This window comes from Cebus imitator, unplaced genomic scaffold (assembly GCF_001604975.1).
Source record: "Cebus imitator isolate Cc_AM_T3 unplaced genomic scaffold, Cebus_imitator-1.0 Scaffold106, whole genome shotgun sequence".
Lineage (NCBI taxonomy): Eukaryota > Metazoa > Chordata > Mammalia > Primates > Cebidae > Cebus > Cebus imitator.
Genome location: NW_016107421.1, coordinates 6,068,557 through 6,090,977, shown reverse-complemented (window position 1 = coordinate 6,090,977; position 22,421 = coordinate 6,068,557). Strand labels below are relative to the sequence as shown.

Here is a 22,421-nt window from a genome sequence, read left to right as displayed (position 1 = left end):
CACAGACCCGGGGATGGGAGGTCCCGGGACACACAGCACAGTCCCCGGGATGGGAGGTCCAGGGACACAAGAGTATAGACCCGGTGACAGGGGCCCCCAGGGCTCCCTTTGTTCCTTGGTAAGTTCCTTACCTGCCTCCCAGCCACCCTGAACCAGGACAGTCACTGCCCACTGGTTTTCTGTCCCATCTTCCGTGCCTTTGCCATGGGAAGAGCACATCCCATACCTTTGCCATGGGAAAGAGCTCTTACCTGAGCAGGACCCCAGGAAGGCAGACAGGGAGAGCTGAGAACTATGAACTCAGGGTTGTAGGGGTAAGGGGAGAGGGGAGGGTGGGCTTCTTGACTGTTTGGTGGTGCGCACCTTGCGGGAGGTGTCCTCCGTGCCAGGTCTGTGCCCAGCAGAGTCCGCCTCAGAGACCTGGCACCTAGTTCTTCCTGCGTTCGTCACTGACTCACGTCTTCATCCGCTCACCAAGGGCATCTTCCATACCGGCTGCAGGCGCCGACAGGGTCACAGACCATGGAGCCAGGGGGGCCATGAGGACACGCATGGGCTCTGGCCTGGGCGGCAGTAAAGCTGCTTCCAGAGTCCCCCCTGCCCTGTGGTTCAGGGGCTTCTAAAGGGACAAAAGCCTGAAGTTTGGGGAAAGCGGGAAAGGAGTGCACAGCAGGAGGAAGTAGGGGGCAGGGTGCAGCCGAGCAGGTTCCCGATCGGTGGGTTCTCAGCCAGTGCCAGCAACGGGAGCCACCGACCCACCGCACAGACCGTGGCAGCTCCGGTCAGCCACTGCAGAGACCATGGACTCAGGGAGGCTCTCAGATAAGGGCCTGGGCCGAAGCTGGTGGAGAGGCCCCTGGCCCCGACTGCGTGGCCCTACCAGCTGCGTCCCCTGCTGCTTCTCTGGAAAGGGCACAACAGGGGCTTCCTGGACTGGGGACAGCTGCTCTAGATGAGAGCATGGATGCCAAGTCCCCCACCCGTCCCCACTGGGCTACCAGCATGCTGACCTTTACCCTCCCAGCAGAAGACAGAAGACCCCTCTGGATTGACCAGCCCCAAAGAAGCTGACACCAGCAGTCCCCAACAAATAGCTCCTGAGATCCCTCATACTGGTGCTCACTGTTCTTAAGCCCCTGTGTGCCCAGAGCTTCCACCCGGCGGTTGGCACATCCCCTTAGGAGTGGGCAGCCAAGGAGGACCCAGGCCTGAGGAACGCGCCTGATGGGGAAGTGGAGACGGAGCCACACAGGGAAGGCGGCGAGGGCAGACAGTGGAAGGCGCTAACCCAGCCGCCATTGGTGCCCTCAGAGAGAGGACGCTGCATCCACGTAACGTGGACACGTGCCATAGACACGTGAAAAGCACGGCAGGTTTAGAGAAGACAAAAATTAAATGCCCGACCGCAGAAAGAGAAAATCCTCAGACTGGAAGACAGAATGATGTGCTCTCCCAGAAACCGGAGCAAAACGCAGCAGTGCCGGGTAGCTGGGAACTGAGGTGATGGAGGAGGTCAGGGCTCACTCCAGCACGCAGGGTCCGCGCAGCAGGAGTTCCCAGGGAAGGCAGAGGCCAGAGGAGGTGCCTGTGGAATTCAGAAGGCCCCAGACAAAAGGCAGAGTCTCCGGGCTGCAAAGACCCACTGGGGGTAAGAAAGATCCTCTTGAGGTGCACCAGCAGAACCTCAGAATGCAGGGACAGAGGCGAGAGCGGGGGTGCTAGAGAGAGCCGGGGCACCTGCGGGCTCCATGGGGCCCGAGGCCATGCCACGTCTAAGGGAGCATCATTGCCCTCCTGAGGCTTGTGCCCCACCAAACTACCAGGTCAGTAGGAAGGGGGCACCGAGGCATTCCAGTCAGGCAAGGTCCAGAGCTTCCCCCTTCCAGCTGTTCTTTCTTAGAAGCCACCAGAGGACCTGCTCTACCGGGGCCAAGGAAAATTGGGAGTCTTGTCATAGAGACCAGCCTCGACTGCAGGGTCTGTGAGATGGTGGCGGCCAGGAAGTCTGAAACTGCCCTGCAGAGAAGCAGATGCAGCCACCTCTTAAGAAGGGGCATGCGTTGCTAGAGGAGCAGATGCCACACGGATCATGGAGAACCTGGGAGAGGCAGGGAGCACCCACTGGGGCCGGGGAAGGGAGCTTCAAGGGCAAGGGTGGTGTGGACAGTGGGGAGGGCAGGTGGCCTTGTGTCCAGGAGCTGAGTGGGCAGAGGCTGTGCATCAAGGCACCGAGGCCAGAGCATCAGTGGGAGGATGGAGGCAGGACCAGCTCCACCGGCAGGAGGATGGAGGCAGGACCAGCTCCACCGGCGGGAGGATGGAGGCAGGACCAGCTCCACCGGCGGGAGGATGGAGGCAGGAACAGCTCCACCGGCGGGACGATGGAGGCAGGACCAGCTCCACTACCTTGCTTAGGTTTCTGAGCGAGTTTCAAACAGGGTTTAAGACACATGATCAGAAAGGAAAGCAGACAGTCGGATGTGTGGTGTCCCTGGGGAGATAGTCAAGGGCAGAAGGCACTGGGAGCTCTCTTTCCCGCCATGGCTGGTTACCCGATGGGCCCCAGTCCCCGGTTCACAGCCCGTGTTGGCTCCTGAGGCCCTTCTTATTGCTGGTTTCTTGTTGAAGTTTCTGCAGCATCGCTTTGCCCCATTCCTGCCCTCCAAAGGCAGCCATTCTAGTGCAGTTTGCTCTATTTACAGGCAGTTTGATCGTTCTGTTTCTTGTTCTTTCCTGAAAAGCTTTGTGCTTTAAAATCTGTTCACATTCCTGTGAGGATACCTCACCCATTGCCTTCTCACAACTTCAAATCAATTTTTGAATTTCTGACAAGTATCCTAACCCAGAAACTTCATTATCCCCCACCTAAGTATTTCAGACACGGTAACAACCAGTGACGATCTTGAGTTTTGCGAACATAACCCTAATGAGGTGTTTCAGCACCACTGTGCCATTTTTTCTTTCCTCTTTTAATGGAACCCACAAGCCGCTAAGCTGCGTCCAAGGGCTTTCACGTTTCCTTTCTGATGTGCTGAGACGCCACGCAGAAGGCTCAGCTGAACCAGACTGTGGGCCTCAGACAGGCTGGCTGCTGTCCTAGATGTCACTGGAAGTCACACAGCTCATCTGCCTATGTCAGCTGGCACAGTGCTGTGTCCAGGGAGACCTGGGCCTCTGGGGAGTGGGCGCCGGTGAAGCTCGGGAGAGTGTGGCAGGAAGATGACTTGGCACAGCGAGGGCGTCCTCCCAACCAGGATGCAGGAGCAGCGGCAAGAGGACGCCTGGAGCCTTCGCCGCCCTGCCCCAGGCACAAAAAGCCTGTCTGCCAGCCTGTGGCCAACGGGCAATTAGTAAGGCTGGTTGTTCATGGGGCTTCTGGCCCTGTTAGCAGGCTGGAATGTTTTGTGGCCTGGTGTTGGTGATTGTGGCTCCAAACCACAGGAGGCTGCTGGCCTCCTCAGGGCTATCACCAAAATTCTGTGCCTGTAACTCCATTCCCAGACGCAAGCATTTGGATGCAAGATCGTGTACTTTTTCTTTGTTTTTTTGGTCTTTGCCAGATAATGAGCAAACTCAAAACAGTCAGATGGCTTGTGGTTTTAATGTAGACATGGTTGGCTGTGCTTTCAAAGAGATTCAGTGTCTGACAAGATACCCGGCCACGTCTGTCTCCTGTGAGTTCGTATAGCCGAGCGCTTGCATCATTTGGAAAACGAGCTCCCTCGTTTCCGGCAGTGACTTTCGCACGCATGGGAGTAGTCAGTGATGGGAGGAGGCGCCCACCGAGCCACTCCCAGCCGCAGCTACTCAGCTACTCACCAAGGCCAGGACCACCCTTCCGAGGCAGCGCCCGCCCCTGTGGTGAGGTTGGCGCTAGGTGACCCCGCTACAGATGACAGGAAGCGAGCAGGACAGCAGGCGGCTGGGCACCCATGCCCTCCTCCCTTCTCAGTCTCCTTCTGCCTGCCCACCAGCTCCCTCACCCACCACATCCCGCCAGCTTCCCCTCAGCCCCTGCTCAGCCCCAGCGCCTCCCAAAGGGGTCGGGCATGCAGGCTGCTTCCCACGTGGTTAGCCCCATGCCCACTACTTGTTGCCACCAAGGCTCAGAGGAGAGCTGGGCCAACGTGCCTGTGGGGGTGAGGGCTGGCCCCCACGAGCCTCAGGTGAGAAATGTTAGCTGATGCTGGCCCACATCCCAAACTCACATGTGGACACGGGAAGCCATGACTCCAGGCAGGGGTGGGTCTGTGAGCCGTGGACGTGGAGGAAGCGGGCCCAGGACAGCACCTGGGAAGGGAGGTGGGGCCATGCTGCTACTGCTGCCTCAGTGGGCATGAGGGCAAGAGGCCGAGGCGGGCCTACAGAGCACCGTGTTGAGAGCCGGGGACTACCGAAGCCCCTGCTGGCTCGGTGCTTTGTGCAGCCCAGGCTGGGAGCAGGGGCAAGGACAGACCCAGACCTGCCCTCGGAGCCAGGCCAGGTGGAGAGGAGCACGGACTCCCTCTGACACAGGCTGGCCTCTCCCAGCATGAGGAGCTTTGTCTGGAAATGGGAGTGTTGTAGCATCTCCATGGCACCTGTGCCCCTCAGCTGGCCAGGCCATCCCAGCAGCTAGGGGCCCGGCCTGTCTACTCTTTGTCTGGGGGGACTGGAGGCCCCTGAACCTCTTCTGAAAAGCAGCTGCAGCTGCTGCCCCCTGCCCCTGCCTCTGCCCCCTGCCCCTGCCTCTGCTCCCTGTTGGCATGGCAGCTCCCCAGCCCCGGGATGTGGACGTGGATGTGGCCATTCTAGAAGCCTCCAGCCTCAATGCGGATGCATGGCCTCCACAGAGTGGGAAGAGCCTGGGTCAGCTCTGTGCGCCGGGCCTCACACTAGGGCCTGGCTATGGGCATCTGTGGAGCATGTGGGCGTCCTTGTGGGATGTGGTCATGTGTCGGGGGTGTGGATGTCCTTGGGGGGGTGTGGGCATCCGTGGGGTATATGGGCATCCGTGGGGGCCGCAGGCATCTGTGGGGGGCGCGGGCGTCCATGGAGGGTGCAGGCATCTGGGGGGATGCAGGCATCCATGGGCTAAGGCAGGAGAACCTCTGTTGAGCCTCTCTTGCGCCAGCCATTCCCCTGTGGCTTGGGGCCATCGCAGTTGCTCTTCCCAGCCAGGCATGCTGTGCTGTCAGGAAGGGTTCCTCGTGCACACCGAGCTCCCCAGTGCGGCAAGCCATCCAGGTGAGAGGCGGGCGGGCCCTGATGGACCCACAGCCAGCCCCTTCCCATGGCCCCGTTGGCTGGGCCTAGGAGTGTAGACCAGAGTACACGGTGTGCGGTCTGCTGTTCAGAGCCGGTGGAGCATGGGAGAGGAGCCCGGGGGACGCAGCCCAGCTGAGGCCAGAAAGGGGGGTCCCACACTGGATAAAGGAGCCTCTTACATCAAGCCAGTCTCCCTGGAGCATGTGAAATGTCACCCCAGCTCCAGCCCAGGAGGGGCCGTGGGCTGTGGAGATCGAGGGGCCAGGGACCCAGGCAGCAGCTAGGAATGGCAGGCCCTGTGCCTGGTTCCTGGGGGTCTCTTGTCCTCAACAGATGGGTTTTAAGCTGGTAACACGCATTCAGCCAGCACTGGGGTCAAACAGAAAAAGACCACGCCCCTGTCCTCAGAGCACTTCCACCGTTGGAGCAGGTATGGGTGCCAGAGCAGTGGGGTGGGGGCCTCGAGGGCCCCAGTTTCCATGGGAGGCAACCTGGCCTGCAGCTGTGACATCTTTGCAGCCCTCAGTGAGCTGTGCACGCTCCGCCTGGGTCAAAGGGAGGAGCTCTCACTGCATACATTCCCAAGGATCTCAGGGTCGAAGAGGCCCCACCACCCGTCTTTAATCCTGACACCCGCCCCTTGTTTGCACTGGAGGGGCTGCTGCCCAAGCCCTAGGAGCTCAGTGAGGAGCCAGGCTCAGGGTCCAGGAGCAGAACTTGCTGTTAGACACTGCCCCTTAGGGGCACGGGCTGCAGCAGGCACCTACCAGGGTACCTCGTGCTCCCCAGTGGCTTGGTGCCTCCCCGCGGCCCCTGACGGGCTGATGCCACAACAATCTGAGGTGCTCCCACCAGGGTCTGTGACTCGGCTCAGCCCTCACAGGAGCCATGGCACCTGTAAGGGCCAGGCGCTGACCCGGTATCGGGGCCACAGGGTGTCACGTGGGAGCAGTTGCCCCTCGGTGTCCCACAAATGCCCAAGCACCACTGAAGGCCACAGAGTGCTCCCAGGGCCTGCCCAGCGCCTCAGCCGTGTGCCCCTGGCCTCTCTGACCGTCTCCCTCCCCCCACAGGCTCACTGGCCTCCGTGTTCGTCCGGCTCCCCTGCGGTGGTGTTGGGGTAAGTGTTCCTTTAATGTGTAAATAATGTCCTGTTTCTTCTCCAGTCCCAGTGGTCACAGAAATCGCAGCCTCTCTTCCCTCAAAGTAAGTAATTGCTACCAGGTGTTTTCCATACACAGGGTCTGGCGGGCCGGGGCTGCCCATGTGCGGCTTCAAAGGCCGCGTGTGCCAAGAGCCTTTTGACCGCAGACACGGGCACCTTTCTCTGAGGAAGGTCATCTGGTGCTCGCGGCTCGGGCTCTGGGGGGCAGTGGCTCTCGCTGTAAGGAACAGGAGAAACGGGACCCTGTGTGCAGCCAGCCTGTCATCCCCTCCTCAGTCTGCAGCAGTCATCTGCTCACATCAGCCCACGAGTATGGCAAGGCTAGAACGCGTGATTCCTCATTCTGTACCCAGTTTCCACCCGAAGCCACAGGTGGGGCTCCCAATGCAGTGACCATGATTCTCATGGGCCACATGGAGTCTGTGGGGCTGCTCGCTGGGCGGGCCCGCTGCTAGCTGCTGATACATAGTCCTGGCCTGGGCACGCGAATTCACAAGGACTTTGTGGTCTGGGCATCTGCCCATCGGTCCACACAGGAACGGTCAGGTCTTGCAGTCGAACTTCTCAGTAACAAAGGGGTTCTCCCCGGCCCCCAACCTCCTTGATGCAGCCTGGGAAGAGGTGACAGTAGCGAGGGCTGCCGTGAGGAGGTGAGGCCAAGCCTCCGAGAGGTTCTGGGCTATCGTGGTCCCGCCGTGCCGCAAATCCCCACAGGGTCACAGGCAGGGAGGACAGGCGCCCGCGGGCGGTAGGAGCCGCTGCAGCCGAAACAGCGCAGCGTGTGTGTGATCACAGCGCGCAGGGCGAAGCTCAAGGTCTGGATTCTGTTATAGAAATGAAACAAAATTGTTTTCTTCCTGAGTTTTTATAAAAATCACTGCTTTGAAAATTATCCCGTCAGAAAGAGAATAAACGGCATTTATTCATACTACCACCATGCCTTCTAGAGTTATTTTATTTTGTATTGTAAATAGGCTGCAATCTCTTAATTTGGGGCAAGTTTTTGGCCAGACTTGAAAAGAATTGAATTTGCACTGCCCTGCAGCCAGCATGCCTGTGCAAGGCAGAATTTATCATTTGCAAATGAAAGCTGAGTGCAGGCCCAGAGCCGAGGGGTGAGCCCAGCAGCCCCCAGCAAGTGTTCAGTCCAGATCTGAGGCACACAGGCAAGAGCTGCACCCTCCCATCTGGGCACAGGCATGCACTGGAACACAGATGCAGATGAAGAAGCTCCCCACATGGACTCGGGCAGAGAGGGGAGCCTGTTGGCATGGGCAGGGAGCAGTGCGGGCCGTGGGGCATCCTCAGGTACAGCAGTCGGTAGGGTGTGTCGTCATCCGGTTGTTTTCCGGCAGTTAGGCCGCCTGGAGGCCTGCGCAGCCCCGCCCTGGCTGTGGGGTGCACTCGCTGTCCCTGGCACAGACGCAGCTCTCCTGTGCTTCAGTGTCTCCTCCAGAACTGGGAGGGGCCGGCCTTTTGGGGTGTCAGGAGGAGCAAGGTAGACCTCAGGAGCCAAAGTGTGGGCGCAAAGGAGGTGCTCTTGCCTGGGAGGGCAGAGCGGGCGAGCAGAGCCGGCCACCTTTCCCGACAGCAGCGGCAAACTCGCGTGGAGGTGGATGGGGGCTGGGAACACCGGAAACTCGTCTCTCCCCGTGCTGGGAAATGCGGGCCGGAAAGTGCTTTGACTCTTTTCATACCACGTCAGCTCCTCTCCACTGACCGCAAGCTTCAGCACGGTGAGGAGTTGGTGTCCCTGCTTGGCCTCACCTGGCAGGGTCCTGGCCTGCTCCGGTGCGCCCGGCTCCCTACGGCAACTCTGACCTTCCCAAAGGCCTCCCAGCCCTGCCCGCCCATGAGATTCTCCATGGGAATCTTTCTCCGTGTTTCCTCCCCACGTTTTTTGAGAGAGGGAAAGAGAGAGAGAGAGAGAGAGAGAAATTTTTAAACCAGAGTGAGCTATTTGCTCCTTCCCGCATTAGCAGTTGCTGCTGCCTGCCCCGAGCCAGGCTGCTGCTCAGTGGTGCATGCCTGGGCCAGGCTCCCTGCAAGACTGCTGGAGATCCTGGAACTCTGTGCTCACCCCTGAGCGCTGGAGCCATGGTCCTGAAGCAGGCGAAGGGGTCTCTTGAGTTCTCTGGGGACTGGGGCCCTGCTGTGGGGCTGGGGGTTTGTCCCTCACTCTGTGCAAGACATTCCAGAAACTTCTGAACCCCAGGGCCCCATGGGAGGGGGTACAGCTGGGCCTTTGGACACAGGCACCCGGTGGACCGAGCAGCTCCTTGGCATCCCAGCTGTGCAGAGCCCCCAGAAGGCCCTTCAGAACATGGGCATCCTCCACCCTCCGCTCCGCAGTGTTGGCCTCATCCTCATTCAGTTCATTGTATGTTCAAGAAAAATCATCTCTGGGTGCTGTCCCCACAGTAGCAGCCTCGGCCTGGCCTGCCCAGGACCCCGCCTCCCCCGGCAGACACAGGGCAGCTACAGAATCTCATCCTGCCCAGCTCTCACTCCTGGGAGGTCACCTTGGATTTTTTTTTCCCCTCTTTGGAGACAGCCTCACTCTGTTACCCAGACTGGAGTGCAGTGGTGCGTTCATGGCTCACTGCAGCCTCGACCTCCTGGGCTCAAGGACCTTCCCGCCTCAGCCACCTGAGTTGCAGGGAATACAGGCCCAGCCCACCACACCTGGATAATTTTTTTTTAGTTTTTGCGGAGATAGGGTCTCACTATGTTGCCCAGGCTGGTCTCAAACTCCTGGCCTCAAGCGATCCTCCTGCCTCGGCCCCCCAAAGTGTTGGTAATATAGACATGAGCTGCCACACCCCTGCTACCTTTAATTTTAATGAATTGATTCTCCGGCTGAAGTCATCGGTCCAGAATAGTCCTATTTATGTGGCTGCTTCCATGAGTAACAATACAGCGTTATTTAGAGGAGAAGCCATGCTTTGTAGGTTGAATATTAATGCTGTGGAGGGAAGTAAAATGGAGTTATTTTGACATTTGGAAACCATTTATAGAATATAGAAGTTTGGTCATTGAAAAGAAAACCATCGCTGAATACTTTCAGGAAACGTCTTCAGCCCCTTGAAAGCGCATTTTAACTCACCTTGCTCTGATGATGAAGCTTTAAGACCACCTGGAAGGAAACCCTCCCTCCCCACATAATGAGTGGTGTCCGTCAAGTGGCAAGTCTGCCTGGTGGTGGACAGGAGCGCTCGAGGGCCTGGTCTGGGGAAGGACGAGGCAGGGTGGACACACCTGGCTCCTGCTTATGAGCCCAGAGCACTCAGCACTCAGAGAGGCTCAGTTTGAGAAGGAGGCGCCCTGCAATAGAGTGGCAGTAGGCCTGGTCAGCACCGTGGTGAAGCCAAGCAACCTACAATGACAGCTTCTATGTCTTCTACCGGGCAGTCACATCCAGGTCCCCCCAGTGTGTTTGCCCAGGGAGCCTGCTCACCCCACGGCATCTTGCAGGCAAGGGACACACTTGGGGACAGTGCTCAGGTGCTCTAGGGCCAGCCCAAGGCCTGTGTATTTCCTCTCAGCCCCCTGAGGCCTCCCTCCCCTGGTCAGACTCCCCTAGGAGACTGCTCTGCAGAACTGGCTGTCCAGGTCCCAGTCATATTTCCCTCTCAAAATGAGCCAGGGCTGTGAGAAATTTCTACTGTCCTTAAATAAATAAATGACCCAGCACATAGTCGGGGATTGTTGACATGTTTTGTGAAACAGTTTTTCTGTCTGAAGTGGAAAAGGCCAGCGGGCTGACCTGCGGGTGCCTGGGCAGAGCCAGGTGCCATCAGCAGGGCAGAGTGGGACAGCTCTCCTCGCCTGCCCATGCCCCCAGGCCTGCGTAACTGCACTGGTCAGCACGTGGAGCTTCCACTTAAACTCACCACAGGAGAAGTCAGTGTTGGAAGAGACTGGTCCAGATTCCCCTCACATTTCCTTTCACTGCCAATTGTTAGACAGATTGACTATCCCTTATCCGAAATGCTTGGGGCCAGAAGTATTTCAGATTTTGGAAGATTTGCATTATACTTACCGGTTGAGCATCCTTAATCTAAAAATCTGAAATCCAAAATGCTCCAGAGTGCATTTCCTTTGAGCATTGCATAGGCACTCAAAAAGTTTCCAATTTTTTTTTCCTCTTTGGAGGCAGAGCCTCACTCCATTACCCAGACTGGCGTGCAGCGGTGCATTCACAGCTCACTGCAGCCTCAGCCTCCTGGGCTCAAGCAATCCTCCCACCTCAGCCTACAAAATGCTTTTATAGCATTTTGGATTTAAGATTTTCAGATCAGAGATAGTCAACCTGTAGCTCTTCTAACTATAATTCCAGTTTTAAAGAAAAAGAAAAAGAGGAAGTAGATCACCTTGACATCATTCCTTTTAGTTCCAAGTATATTGGAGCAGTTGAGGACATAGAGAATGCCTCAGAGCAGGTCAGGACACATGCGTCTTATCTCTGGCAAATTCACTTGTATCTTCCCATTTAAATGTTGTGGTATGTCTTAAAATGATCGAAGCCCGAATGTGGGCTGAGGCTGCCCCGGCTCTGACTGGCCCCGAGGCTTTGGAGGCAGAGCCCATGGGGCCTGAGCTGCTCTGCCCAGCCAGCGCTGGTGATAACGGTAACCGGGGACGTGACCTCACTGTGGGGTGTTGTTTCCACAGGTGGACAGTGACACCATCTGGAATGAGGTGCACTCAGCGGGGGCTGCCCGTCTGGCCGTGGGCTGCGTGGTGGAGCTGGTCTTCAAGGTGGCCACAGGGGAGCTGAAGGTCAGTCGGGGCCTGAGCAGCTGCGGGCTCCCAGAAGGAGGCCTGCCACAGATTCCCAGTGTGGGGAGGGACCGCCCATTGTGTCCCCCTCTCATCAGGCGGGGAGGCACCTCTGTCAGCACAGCCTCGCTACTGAATGAAAGAGACGTGCCCACTCTGTGACAGGTTATGCCATAGTGCAGATTCTCAAAGATCTGCATCGTAACAACCCTGTACACTCTTGAAAATTGTAGAGGAACCCAAAGAGCTTCTGTTTCCATGAGTTACATCCACAGTGTTGACCATATGAGAGATTAACACTGAGACATTTTCAAAATGTTTGTTAATTTAAACATAGCTCTACTGTCTGGCTCTGTAGACGGCAGCCAGAGCTTGGCATCATTCTTGCCACATGTTGAAGTTCATGAAGGAATCCTGGCCTCACATGGATGCGTAACTAGAAATGGGAGAGGACTTCATAGACTTTTCAGAGGTGTTCTAGCTGTTGGTATTCTTTGACAGAATGCCAGAAATTCAGCAAGTGCTAGTGTCTTAAAATGAGCCGCAGTGTGGAAGCTGAGCTCAAGTCGGGACCTCCTCTTCCTCTTCCTTCGTTACGTTTAACCAAAGCATTAGCCCGTCTTGGAGGTCAAATGGGTCTCTCATTCGTGGGTGATTGGCAGCCGCCTGCTCTGCATTGGTCATTTGGAAATTTAGCTTCATGGAGTTACATGGACCTTCCATATTCTGACACATACAGTATAAAAAAAGGTCATTAATTTTGGGGGGTTTTTTAATTTTTTTTTTTTGAAAGGAGGATTTCACTCTTGTCCAGGCTGGAGAGCAATGGTGAGATCCTGGCTCACTGCAACCTCCACCTCCCAGGTTCAAGCAATTCTCCTGCCTCAGCCTCCTGAGTAGCTGGGATTACAGGCGTGCGCCACCATACCCGGCCAATTTTGTATTTTTTTAAATAGAGACAGGGTTTCACCATGTTGGTCAGGCTGGTCTCGAACTCCCAGCCTCAGGTGATCCACCCACCTGGGCCTCCCAAAGTGCTGGGATTACAGGCGTGAGCCAGTGCCCCCGGCCCAATTTTTGAAACCATTAATATCACTCCCATCTCACCAGAAGTCGTGTAAGTGGAGGGAGAGCCATCAGGCTTACAGAGGCAGAACCGTGTGTTCCAAACTTAGAATTTTTACTTGAAAGCTCAAATTTTGCCACACTTCCTTCCCATGTCTTTACTCAGGGTGTTAAAAGGACGTGTGTTTGAGGGTGGAGAACTAATAACATGTCTGAATACTGCTTCGAGGACGTGGTTAAGGGAAGCTGCATACTCACACAACACATGCACACAACACACACATACCACACACACACGCACACACCATACACACACACCATACAACACAATACAACACACATACCACACACACACACACCACACACATACGTAACACACACAATACACAACACACATACACAACACACAAAATATACATACACGACACGATTCACAACACAACACGATACACACACAGCACACGCACACAACACACAAAAACCACACACATACACAACACACAATACACAACACACATGATACACAACACACACATGCACACAACACAGAACACACAAACACACACCTTCGTGCTGTCCCCTGCCCGGCCCCCGGCACAGTGTCAGGGCAGTGAGAAGAGCACATGGAGCCTCAGGACTGCGGCCAGCAGACCCTCAGCAGGGTTCGAGGCTGCAGGGGTGTGCAGCCTGCCCTCAGAAGCACCACACACAGGCTGTGGACGTGCAGAAATGCAGGGGGGCTGGGGCCTCTCGAGAGCGTTTGCCACCGCCTCGCTGGCTGCCCTTGCCCCTTCCTGAGCCTGGTCCCTGCTCAACCCTCCCAGGCTGTGCTCACTGGTGGCTGGCCGGCTCTTTTGAGGTTCCATTACAGACCTGGACCACGCCATGTCCTGTTGCTGGTGAGACCAGGAGGCCCGTAATCCATTTTCATGGCAGCAGCTATGGAGTGGCTTGCACATGGATTTTTGACGCCTAAGTGACAGGGCAGAGAACAGCGTTTCAGCCCAGTGCGAGTGGAGCTGTTTCATGGGCTGCCCACCTGCCCGCCGTCCTGGGAGCAACCACAGCAAGGGCAGAGGCAGTCACGTTAAGGCTGAGCTGGGGCAGAGCCTGAGCACTCTGCCGTGCGGCCAAGTGTGAGCGGGGCCTCTTCTGCTCCACCTTCCTCCAGTGGCCACCTAGCGGGTCCTGGTCCCCAGCTGATGGGGAACAAGTGCACCCCTTCCACGTCACCCAGACCCCTGAACCAAGGGCCCCACACCTTGCCGACAGCGCTGAGAGCAGGGCGAGGCACCCACCTGTCATCCTGGTGACTGCGTTTCGGAGGAACCAGTAGTAGCTCCGAGACCTATTTAGGAGAAGATCCCAGGCCTCGGAAAGGCTCCCAGCTGGCCCTGCCTCACTGTGGCCAGGGTGCAGAGAGAAACTGTCCTCCCACGTAGCCCAGCTCTGCTGAAAGTTGAGTATGCAACCATTTTCCCGTGGCTACAAAGCATGTCTTTGTCACTCTCTCCCGGCTGTCTGGTGTCACCTGCAGAATGGCTTTGCTGTGGTCCGCCCCCCTGGACACCACGCGGAGGAGAGCACACCCATGTGAGTACACGCCGCAGCCCCACGCGGCAGGGGAGCCCAGTCTCCGTCCCCTCCCTTAGGGCTGGGTGTGTGCCTGAGTGACCACGGGGAGCCCAGGGCACCACGTGCCAGCTTGGCCCCAGCTTCCGGGCGCCCAGGCCTGTGAGCATCGCCGCTTGGTTATGATGGAGACAGGCGGAGAGAAAGGAAGGAAAGGGCCTGTGGAGGTCAGTCCAGAGAAGCCTCTGGTTGTTAAGGAGTCGTCAGCACTTGGGAGGAAACACCACTTCTCCCCAAGTGAGTCCCTGCGGCCCTTTATTGTCTGGAGGACTCAGGCCATTTCGTGCGTGGCCTTTTAGCCGCCTGCCAACCGCCGGGTACTGACGTGGCAAGTCTCAGAGCTTTGTCCACACAGGCAGCTATCGAGATGCTGTTCTGGGTCTTTCAGAGACTGCTGACTGTCCACATGGCCAAGGACTGGGCAGGGTGGGGAGTGTGGGGTGTTGGTCGTCCCGGAGGACCAGCGGGAGGGCCGACCACGGCTGTGCATGGAGTGCCTTGCGACCTGGGTGGTGAGTGAATGAGCTGTCCCGTAAGAGCATGCCGCCTGGGGGGACGTTAGCCACTCTAGTGAGGAGGGTGGGTGCTGGAAGGAGTGGCTCCCGTGCTCTGGAGATGGAGAAGGGGTGCCTGATCTCGCCAGCTGCAGAGGAGGAGGTGGCCTGTGGCTCTGCCTCGGCGAATTTGATCCGCAGTTTGTCAGACGGGCACTGCAAGACAAGTGCAGATACCAAGTTCATTATCAAGGTGTGGCCAGGAAGCAGTCAGAGCGAGACGGAACCACAGGGGCCCAGGAAAGGGCCTCGCTCCTACCCCGGGAATGCGGCATCAGTGCCGGGGCCAGCAGCGCCCTCTCACGTCGGGGGGTTAGATGGTCAGGTCCGCGTGTTAGAGTGAAATCTCCTTTGTGCAGAGAGGAGACTGCAGCTACCAGGGAGGCATTCCTGTTGGAATCTTTGTGGCTTTACCTGGAACCACGTGGTTGGTAAACATCCCAGAGCACCCAAGTCCCTGTGGTACTGGGCTTGCTGCTCCGTTTCTCTGACGTTTCTTTTGCGATTGAACCTGAGGTGTGGGATATTCTGAATAATGAACCTCAGACGAAGAGAAACCAATTCTTCTTGGTTGCAGTTCTCCACTGTGCTCCCTGTGAGCCACTGCAGGAGCTCGGAGTCTAGGGTGCCCCCAGGCGTGTGGGCTTCCCCATGCCAGCCTGGGCTCTGAAAATTAAACCACCAGTTCTTCTGTCTCCAAGGGCATTCAGACAAAGGGAAACTGAGACTGAGAAGCTTTTCATTGTGATTTGAGTCAGTTCATAGCTTGTTTTCTTGGTCTCTTGAGTAAGACTCTCTAAAATTAATGGGGATTTATGTATTGGAATATAGAAAGGTCAGCAGCAAGCGACTGGGATGAACAGTGGCCATGTCTCGTGGGCCATGGTGGGCGGCTCCTGAGTGGAAGCTTCCAGGCAAGGAGGGAAATGTCGGTCACATGCGAAATAGGGTTCCCTACCAGAGACCAGAGGAGCGTGTGGGACCTCCAAGCAGGAACCGTGTGCGTGTGTGTGTGTGTGTGTGTGTGTGTGTGTGTGGTATGTGTATGTGTGAGTGGTTCTGTATGGGGTGTTCACGTGTATCTGTGCGGGCTGTGTGAGGGTGTGTTGCTTGGTGTGTGTGTCTCTGTCTGTGGTGTGTGTGTCCGTGTGGGGTGTATGCATGTCTGTATTGGTTAGCCGACACTGTGGCGTCGGCTAAGATTCCCCAGTGGCTTGTTCGGGAGCCATGCATGCATGTGTGTGTGCGTGAGAGCGTCTGTGTGTGGGGTGCATACGTGTCTCTCCCTTAGCCGATTCTGTGGTATCTGTGAAGGCTCCCTCTGCAGCGTTCAGGAGCTGTGCACTCACAGAGCCTCTCAGGTCTGTGCACACCCCAGGTGGCTCCCTAGCGGGCTGTAGAGAAACTGGCCACCGCCCCCCTGCGCTTTGTCCCCAGCATGGGTTCTCTCCTGCAGGGGTTTTTGCTACTTCAACTCCGTGGCCGTGGCAGCCAAGCTTCTGCAGCAGAGGTTGAGCGTGAGCAAGATCCTCATCGTGGACTGGGTAAGCGGAGCCCCGTCCTCAAGCTCAGCTCAGGGAGCTCCTGTGTCCTCCCCGAGCAGCCAGCAGCATGTGGGGAGACTGGGTGCGCCTTTGGATCTGGGAAGCTTGAGTTTCTGAAAATGTCTCAAAAACGCAGAAAATTAAAGCCCCAAACCTGCTGCGAGTCATGTTGCAGCTTCTACAAGGCGGCCCTGGCAGATGGTGTCCTGGCGTGTCCAGGAATGTCCCTGCGGGTGGGGGCAGTGGCCAGGGCCTCCCTTGGTGAGATCCTCTTGGAAGGCAGGCTTTGGGGAGAAGACTGTCCACATCGACGATGCATGTGGCCTGGGAGCCTGGGAGGGGTCTCGTGCTGGCAGAAGGTGGCACTCTGCTTCCCTGTCACCCCAGTGAGAGCCTTGCCTTCCTGCTGCTGTGTGGGCACCTGGTCCTCCCGGAATGGCGGTCTAAATAATGCAGTGTGATGTCTGAATCTGAATTCCACCAATAGGTGTGCTCATTCTTATACTGGAAATTAATAATCAAGGTGTTCATCTTGTCACTCTTTTAAATATACATACTTAGTGTTCTCTTGGGTATTTATGATTGATTTCCTAATTTTTAAGGGAAAAAAAGCAGGCCCCATCAGGTAGGGTTATGGTTTGAATTGGAAAAGTCCTGAGTTTGGGTAAAGAAACTCCATGGCACAGCCGGGCAGCCAGACAGCCCCCAGGCAGCCGCGCTCACTGGAGAAGCAGGTCGGGAAGGCAGCAGAACAGCGGGCCCTCCACACCCAAGGACTGGGAGCTGGGAGCCCTCCCTCAGCAACGCCTAAGGGAGCAGGCAGGGGTCCCTGGGGAGAGAGCAATGTGAGGCCATTGACAGCTAAAGACTGGGGGACCCCTCCCCAGCACAAGGTGAAGTGCTAGGGCACGCAGACAGCCTACGCAGACCGCCTGCATAGACCACCTGTGTAGACCGCCCATGTAGACAGCCTGCGTAGACACCGTGTGGCGTGCTCCCTATGCGCTGAGCTGTGATGTTACCCGGGTACTCACCACGTGGACGGGCATCTCAGTGGGAAGCCGCACATCGGGAAAGCATCCGCGTGCGTCTTCGTGACGATTACCTACTGAGTTGGATCGAAGCTGCTTGTCCCATCTCTCCTCACCTTTCCTGTGATGAGCACAGATGGCGGAGCGGCAAGTTCCCATACCAGGAACATGAAGGCTGCGTGCCGTCTTCTCAGGCACACAGCTGTGCTCAGCAGGGCCACCCCTCGCCTGCCCGTCCTGGGGGATGCCTGCGGCGTGGCCAGGGGCAGGACAGCCACAGCTGGTAGAAGCCTCAGGCTGCCTCTCACCTTGCCCGCTGGTGCATTTGACCTGTGGGTTTTGTGGTTAAGAAACGGTGCTTGCCGTTTGGGCGCTGGACCCTGTGCTGTGTGTGCCTGTCACTCACAGCCACGTGGGACCTGTCTCCTGTGAACCCCCTGCCTGGCATGGGATTGGCACCTCCCATGTGCCTGCAAGTGGGCGGGCCACAGCCAGTGACCCTCACAGAGGCCGAGGAAACGGCTCACTTGTCAGCCAGCAGGTGCAGGAAATAGGTCAGATGGCTTCATTAGGGAAATGGCGGCTTCCAGGCCCAGCTGAACCCCAGCCCCGCCCGCTGCTGGAGTCAGGATTGGGCCATGGCACAAGGGCAAGGGGAGGCAGCGCTGCAGATGCAAACACTGGCATTTATTTATTTATTTATTTTTTTTGGAGACGGTGTCTGTCTCTGACACCAGGCTGGAGTGCAGTGGTGCGATCTCAGCTCCCTGCAACCTCTGCCTCCCAGTTCAAGTGATTCTTCTGCCTCAGCCTCCCGAGTAGCTGGGACTACAAGCATGCACCACCATGCCTGGCTGGTTTTTTTTATTTTTTAGTAGAGACGGGGTTTCACCATGTGGTCAGGATGGTCTTGATCTCTTGACCTCATGATGCGCCTGCCTCGGCCTCCCAAAGTGCGGGGATTACAGGCGTGAGCCACCGCGCCCGGCCTACACTGGCCCTTAGAACCCCTGCCACTCTGCACCACTTAGCCCTGATCATGCTGCCCCAGCCACGTGCCTACCAGGCGCAGGCCAGGCTGGAGGGCAAGGTCATTGCTGAGCAAGAGCTGTGGGGTTGGGGAGGGCCCTGTGGAGAGTCTGCCCTCTGACACCCGGTTCAGCCCTGAGGTGGCTGTCTCTGCCCTTTCAGGACGTGCACCACGGAAACGGGACCCAGCAGGCTTTCTACAGCGACCCCAGCGTCCTGTATGTGTCCCTCCACCGCTACGATGACGGGAACTTCTTCCCAGGCAGCGGGGCTCCTGACGAGGTAGGTAGCGGAGTGTGTGCGGGCCTCTGGGAGGAAGGTGGAGGCTGCAGGGAGCCACTCTGGGGGCACAGGGCCGACGGTCCACAGCTGCCCAGCCGCAGCGAGCGAGGCCTTCGTGCTCACTCAAGCCCAGACGGTGACCAGTCAGGCGTCAGCCTGCTTCGCGTCGCGTGTGCACACGTGGCCTGTGTTTTGTCCGATGTACGAATGAGAGGCTAGATATCATTTCTGGTTCCCATCCAGGTGGACGGAGGTGTTAGTGAAGGAGGAGGTGTGTGGTGCCCGTCTTCCTCCGGGCAGGGCCCAGGCCACTGTCTTCCACGGGACACCCTCAGGCAGGGGGCTCTGAACACCGTCCTCTCGCCGGCGTGGGGCTCTGTGGCTGCCCCAGGAATGGCAGACCCAGCGGCTCCTTGACAGTGCCCAGGTCCCCCTTCAGAACCTGCCCCTGTGAACAGAGGCCCCAGCGTCAGGGCTTTCATCCAGGGAAGAGGCTCCGTCAGCCTCCGGATCTTACTTTTGTACAGGAAGTAGAAAATGACGGGCTTATCCGAGATACTTTCTGCCCAAAGAGACCCAGGTCTGACTCCCTGATGTCACCTATGGCACAAAACACAGGGCGGCATGTCCCCGGAAACGTCAGTGCAGGGCCTTGGCATGCCGAGGGCAGGGTCAGTGAGAGCCTGCAGCAGCTGGGAAAGGGGCCCCCGTGTTGATGTCAGTGCGCCAGTGGCGGTGGGGCACCCGTTTGTGCACCTTTTAATGAATAGGCACCAGGAGACCAGGACACGTGGGCTCTCCCTGGGGGCCCAGCAAGGCCGAGCCCAGCCTGATGCCACGTGCACCAGGTGTTCCTGTCAGAGAGGTCCCGCTCAGGGTCTGTGACGTGCGTTTCTCTCTTTCTGGCCACAGGTGGGCACAGGGCCAGGCGTGGGTTTCAACGTCAACATGGCTTTCACTGGCGGCCTGGACCCCCCCATGGGAGACGCCGAGTACTTGGCGGCCTTCAGGTGAGTCTCCAGGCTGCACTTCGCACCTGAGGCTGGCAGCTTCTCCTCTGCACACACTCCAGGGAGCACTTGCTGGAGATCAGCGTGTCTAAAACCGGGTCTGTGGGTGAGCAGGGGTGTCTCCGTTCATTCTTCAGTGCCAAGCGTGGAGTCTTGGAGACTGTCTTCTTACCGCCGGGTCTTAGCGCTCACTCCTGAGCATTCAGTGGAAGCAGGAGCCCACTTGGGTCTGGGTCCTGGTGGTGAGAGTGATGGAGGCAGCAGCAGGGACTTCTGTGCAGCATGTTACGTTCATGAGAAATGAAGGTGAACATCTTCAGAATCTCAGAATTTCCTGATTCCTCTTCCGCAAACCTCTTGTGATGCGATGTCAAATGCAAATAAATATTTCTTCATTTATTCCCACAAATCAAGACACGATTGTCACCCTTCATCCTGCTTCCTTCGTGTGAGTCTGATCCGTTAGAGTTTAGCCACAGGGTGATTTTTAAAGACACAGTGTTTGCTTTTCTCATCAACTAGTTATTTCTCCTTTGATGGAGGCCAGATTGGAGTCACGCCTGTGACCAAAATGGGCTGCTGGGCAGTAGGGGTTTTCTTGTCATCATTTTAAAATGACAGCTTCACCTGCTGTGGTGGAGTGACAGAGCCCCGGGGAGCAGCCCACAGCCCACATCAATTCCCAGAGCCTGACAGACCATGGCTCTGTTAGAAAACACCACCTGTACCGTACGGAAGCCCCATACAGCTCTCTAAGAGTTTTCCTTTCTCTCACTCCATGGTCTTGTCCTGATTTATGTACACATAAAACACATGTGCAGACATGTGTCTTTGAGAGGCATATGTGTGCATCTCTGTATGGATGTGTGTGTCTACGTGTGTGTGTGTGTGTGTGTGTGTGTTTGTGTTTGTGGGTGGGTGTTCATCTGTGTGCATGTTTCAGGGTGCTTGTGCAGGTGTCTGCAGCTTTGCACATATCTGTGGGTGTGTCCATGCGTGTGCACATGGACATGTCTGTGGGTGTGAATGCATGTCTGTGTGCATGCAGGTATGCATGTGTGTGCACATCTCTGGATGAGTACACACCCATGCACTTGTCTTTGCATGCATGTATCTGTGTATGAGTATACACACGTGCTGTGTGTCTTTGCGTGCCCCTGTCTTTGTGTGTATATCTCTGTGTGCATGTCTGTATGAGTATACACACACGTGCTATGTGTCTTTGCATGCACCTGTCTTTGTATATCTCTGTGCACACGTCTGTGAGTATGCACATCTTTGTGTGCACCTGTGTGTGTGCACATGTCTGGAGGTGAGGTTCTGCACAAGGACACACCTGTAAACGTTTTCTGTGGACTCTGCACCGTGCTCTCTGGGGACAGTGAATAAGTCATGAAACCTTCTCAGTGTCTGCTCACTTTTCTCTAGCTGGGGTCTAGTGCCCCCCCTTGGAAAGGTTGTTGAGATCTGGTGACATAAAGGCCTGGCCCAGGAGATGCAGGTCCCCACCACACCAGGCACTCAGTGGTTCACAGGAGGAACAGACCCCATGTGGCAGGGCCCACGCTGCCCGGCTGCTTGGCAGAATTCACCCCGGGTGATGCAGGAGGGAGCTCGTCAGCACCTCAGTGGACCTGCTTGCCCTGCACCCGGACCAGTTTCCTCTGATCTCATTGGTTTGATTTTGATGTTTCTTCTTACTTTTGATCAGACGTAATGTCATGTTGACAGTTCCCGTCCAATTGAAGAGACAAGGACTTCCCCAAATGCGTACCACATCCGAAAATGAGCCCATATGAAACCTGAGCCCTGGCGTGGGCTCGTCGCCTTGACAGCTCATGGAATGCATGCCCACTGCCCTCTCTTGCTTGTCACCCCACTGAGAACTGGGCCCCTTTTAAGCTTCTCTGAATATCAAGTCTCTGGCCACCATGAGAGGTGTAGATGGCGGCCTGGTGGACTTACTGCCTGAGTGAACATTGGTGCCGCCTGGGGAACCCAGGGCCCAGTGCGGCCACGTTCCGGTGCAGAGAGAAGGCAGGGCTCTCCTGGTCGGCCGGGAGAAAGTAGGTGGCCCTCTTTCAGGTCAGTTGCCCCAGGCCAGGTTTGGATGGGCTGACCCTCACCCCAGGGGCGTTTCTCAGTGGTGCCTTCGGCTCTCGGGTCCTGGGTTGAAACCCTCCCCCGTCTCCCTGCTGGTGGGCAAGCCCAGGCCCAAAGCTGCAGTGTGCATCTGCCCTGGGGTCACCCCTCCGCAGGCCCCGCCGGCCTGGCCAGCCTTTAGGATGAACGTGCCTTTCTGAGTTGCTCTTGGCATGTGCTTTAATCTCCTGCCAGGTGTGTACATGACAATACCTTATCAAGTGAACTTTTTAAAGCTTAAATAGCATCTTTGAAAAGGAAAATTGTTTCAGGGTTTTGTTTTTTTTTATTGATTTTAATGTAAAATAGTACTTTGAAGTTTACAATTTATGGTTCCCTGGGCATCTGATGATGGGGAAGAAGGCTCAGCGATTCTCGTTCCCCTTTCTTCTGCTCTTCTCCCCCGCTGGGGCCCCCAGGAACAACGCGTGCCTTCCAGCCAGCACCTTGATATTCAGACCCTTTGCTGCCACGTTGCATTTTCGAGGGATCAAACCTAAGACGAAGAAAAGATAAGAAAATTGCCCCTAATGAAATCCAGAAGCAGCCGGCACTTTTTCCCCAGACCCAGAGACTCTAGGAGAAAAGAGAACCTTAATTCAAACCAGTCCTGGGGCCAGAGGCGGCTTTGAAGTTGCTGAGTAAAGTCTCAGCCACTGGGGGAGGGGGCTTGTAAGGCGATCACGATGATGATAGTGATCTCCTTAACCCCTCCCTCACCTGTGCGCAGGGACATGGGGACTCTGGGGACACGGGGTCAGCGGTGAGTGCAGCATCCAGATGATCTTGACTGGTAGGTTCGTTGCATCGTGATGTGATGAAGTTTATCAAAGATGTCTCTGAAACTGGATCTTCTCACGTGCTGATGGTAATCTCTTAATGAATTGGCATTCGCCTTGAAACTGAGCGACTGGGCAAAGCCATTTCACTTTCCCCAA

The 22,421-nt window shown here is 56.6% G+C and overlaps 1 protein-coding gene across 5 annotated transcripts in view; it reads left to right on the top strand.

The window, feature by feature from the left end:
• Positions 1–22,421, top strand: part of HDAC4 (histone deacetylase 4) — a 185,344-nt gene that overhangs the window by 132,881 nt on the left and 30,042 nt on the right. For all 5 annotated transcript variants that reach the window (XM_017537830.2, XM_017537827.2, XM_017537829.2 and 2 more), the window contains 6 exons: positions 6,321–6,367; positions 11,087–11,194; positions 13,797–13,852; positions 15,902–15,989; positions 18,212–18,331; positions 19,244–19,341. In XM_017537830.2, the coding sequence (XP_017393319.1) occupies positions 6,321–6,367; positions 11,087–11,194; positions 13,797–13,852; positions 15,902–15,989; positions 18,212–18,331; positions 19,244–19,341 (517 nt within the window). The remainder of the gene's footprint in view (positions 1–6,320; positions 6,368–11,086; positions 11,195–13,796; positions 13,853–15,901; positions 15,990–18,211; positions 18,332–19,243; positions 19,342–22,421) is intronic.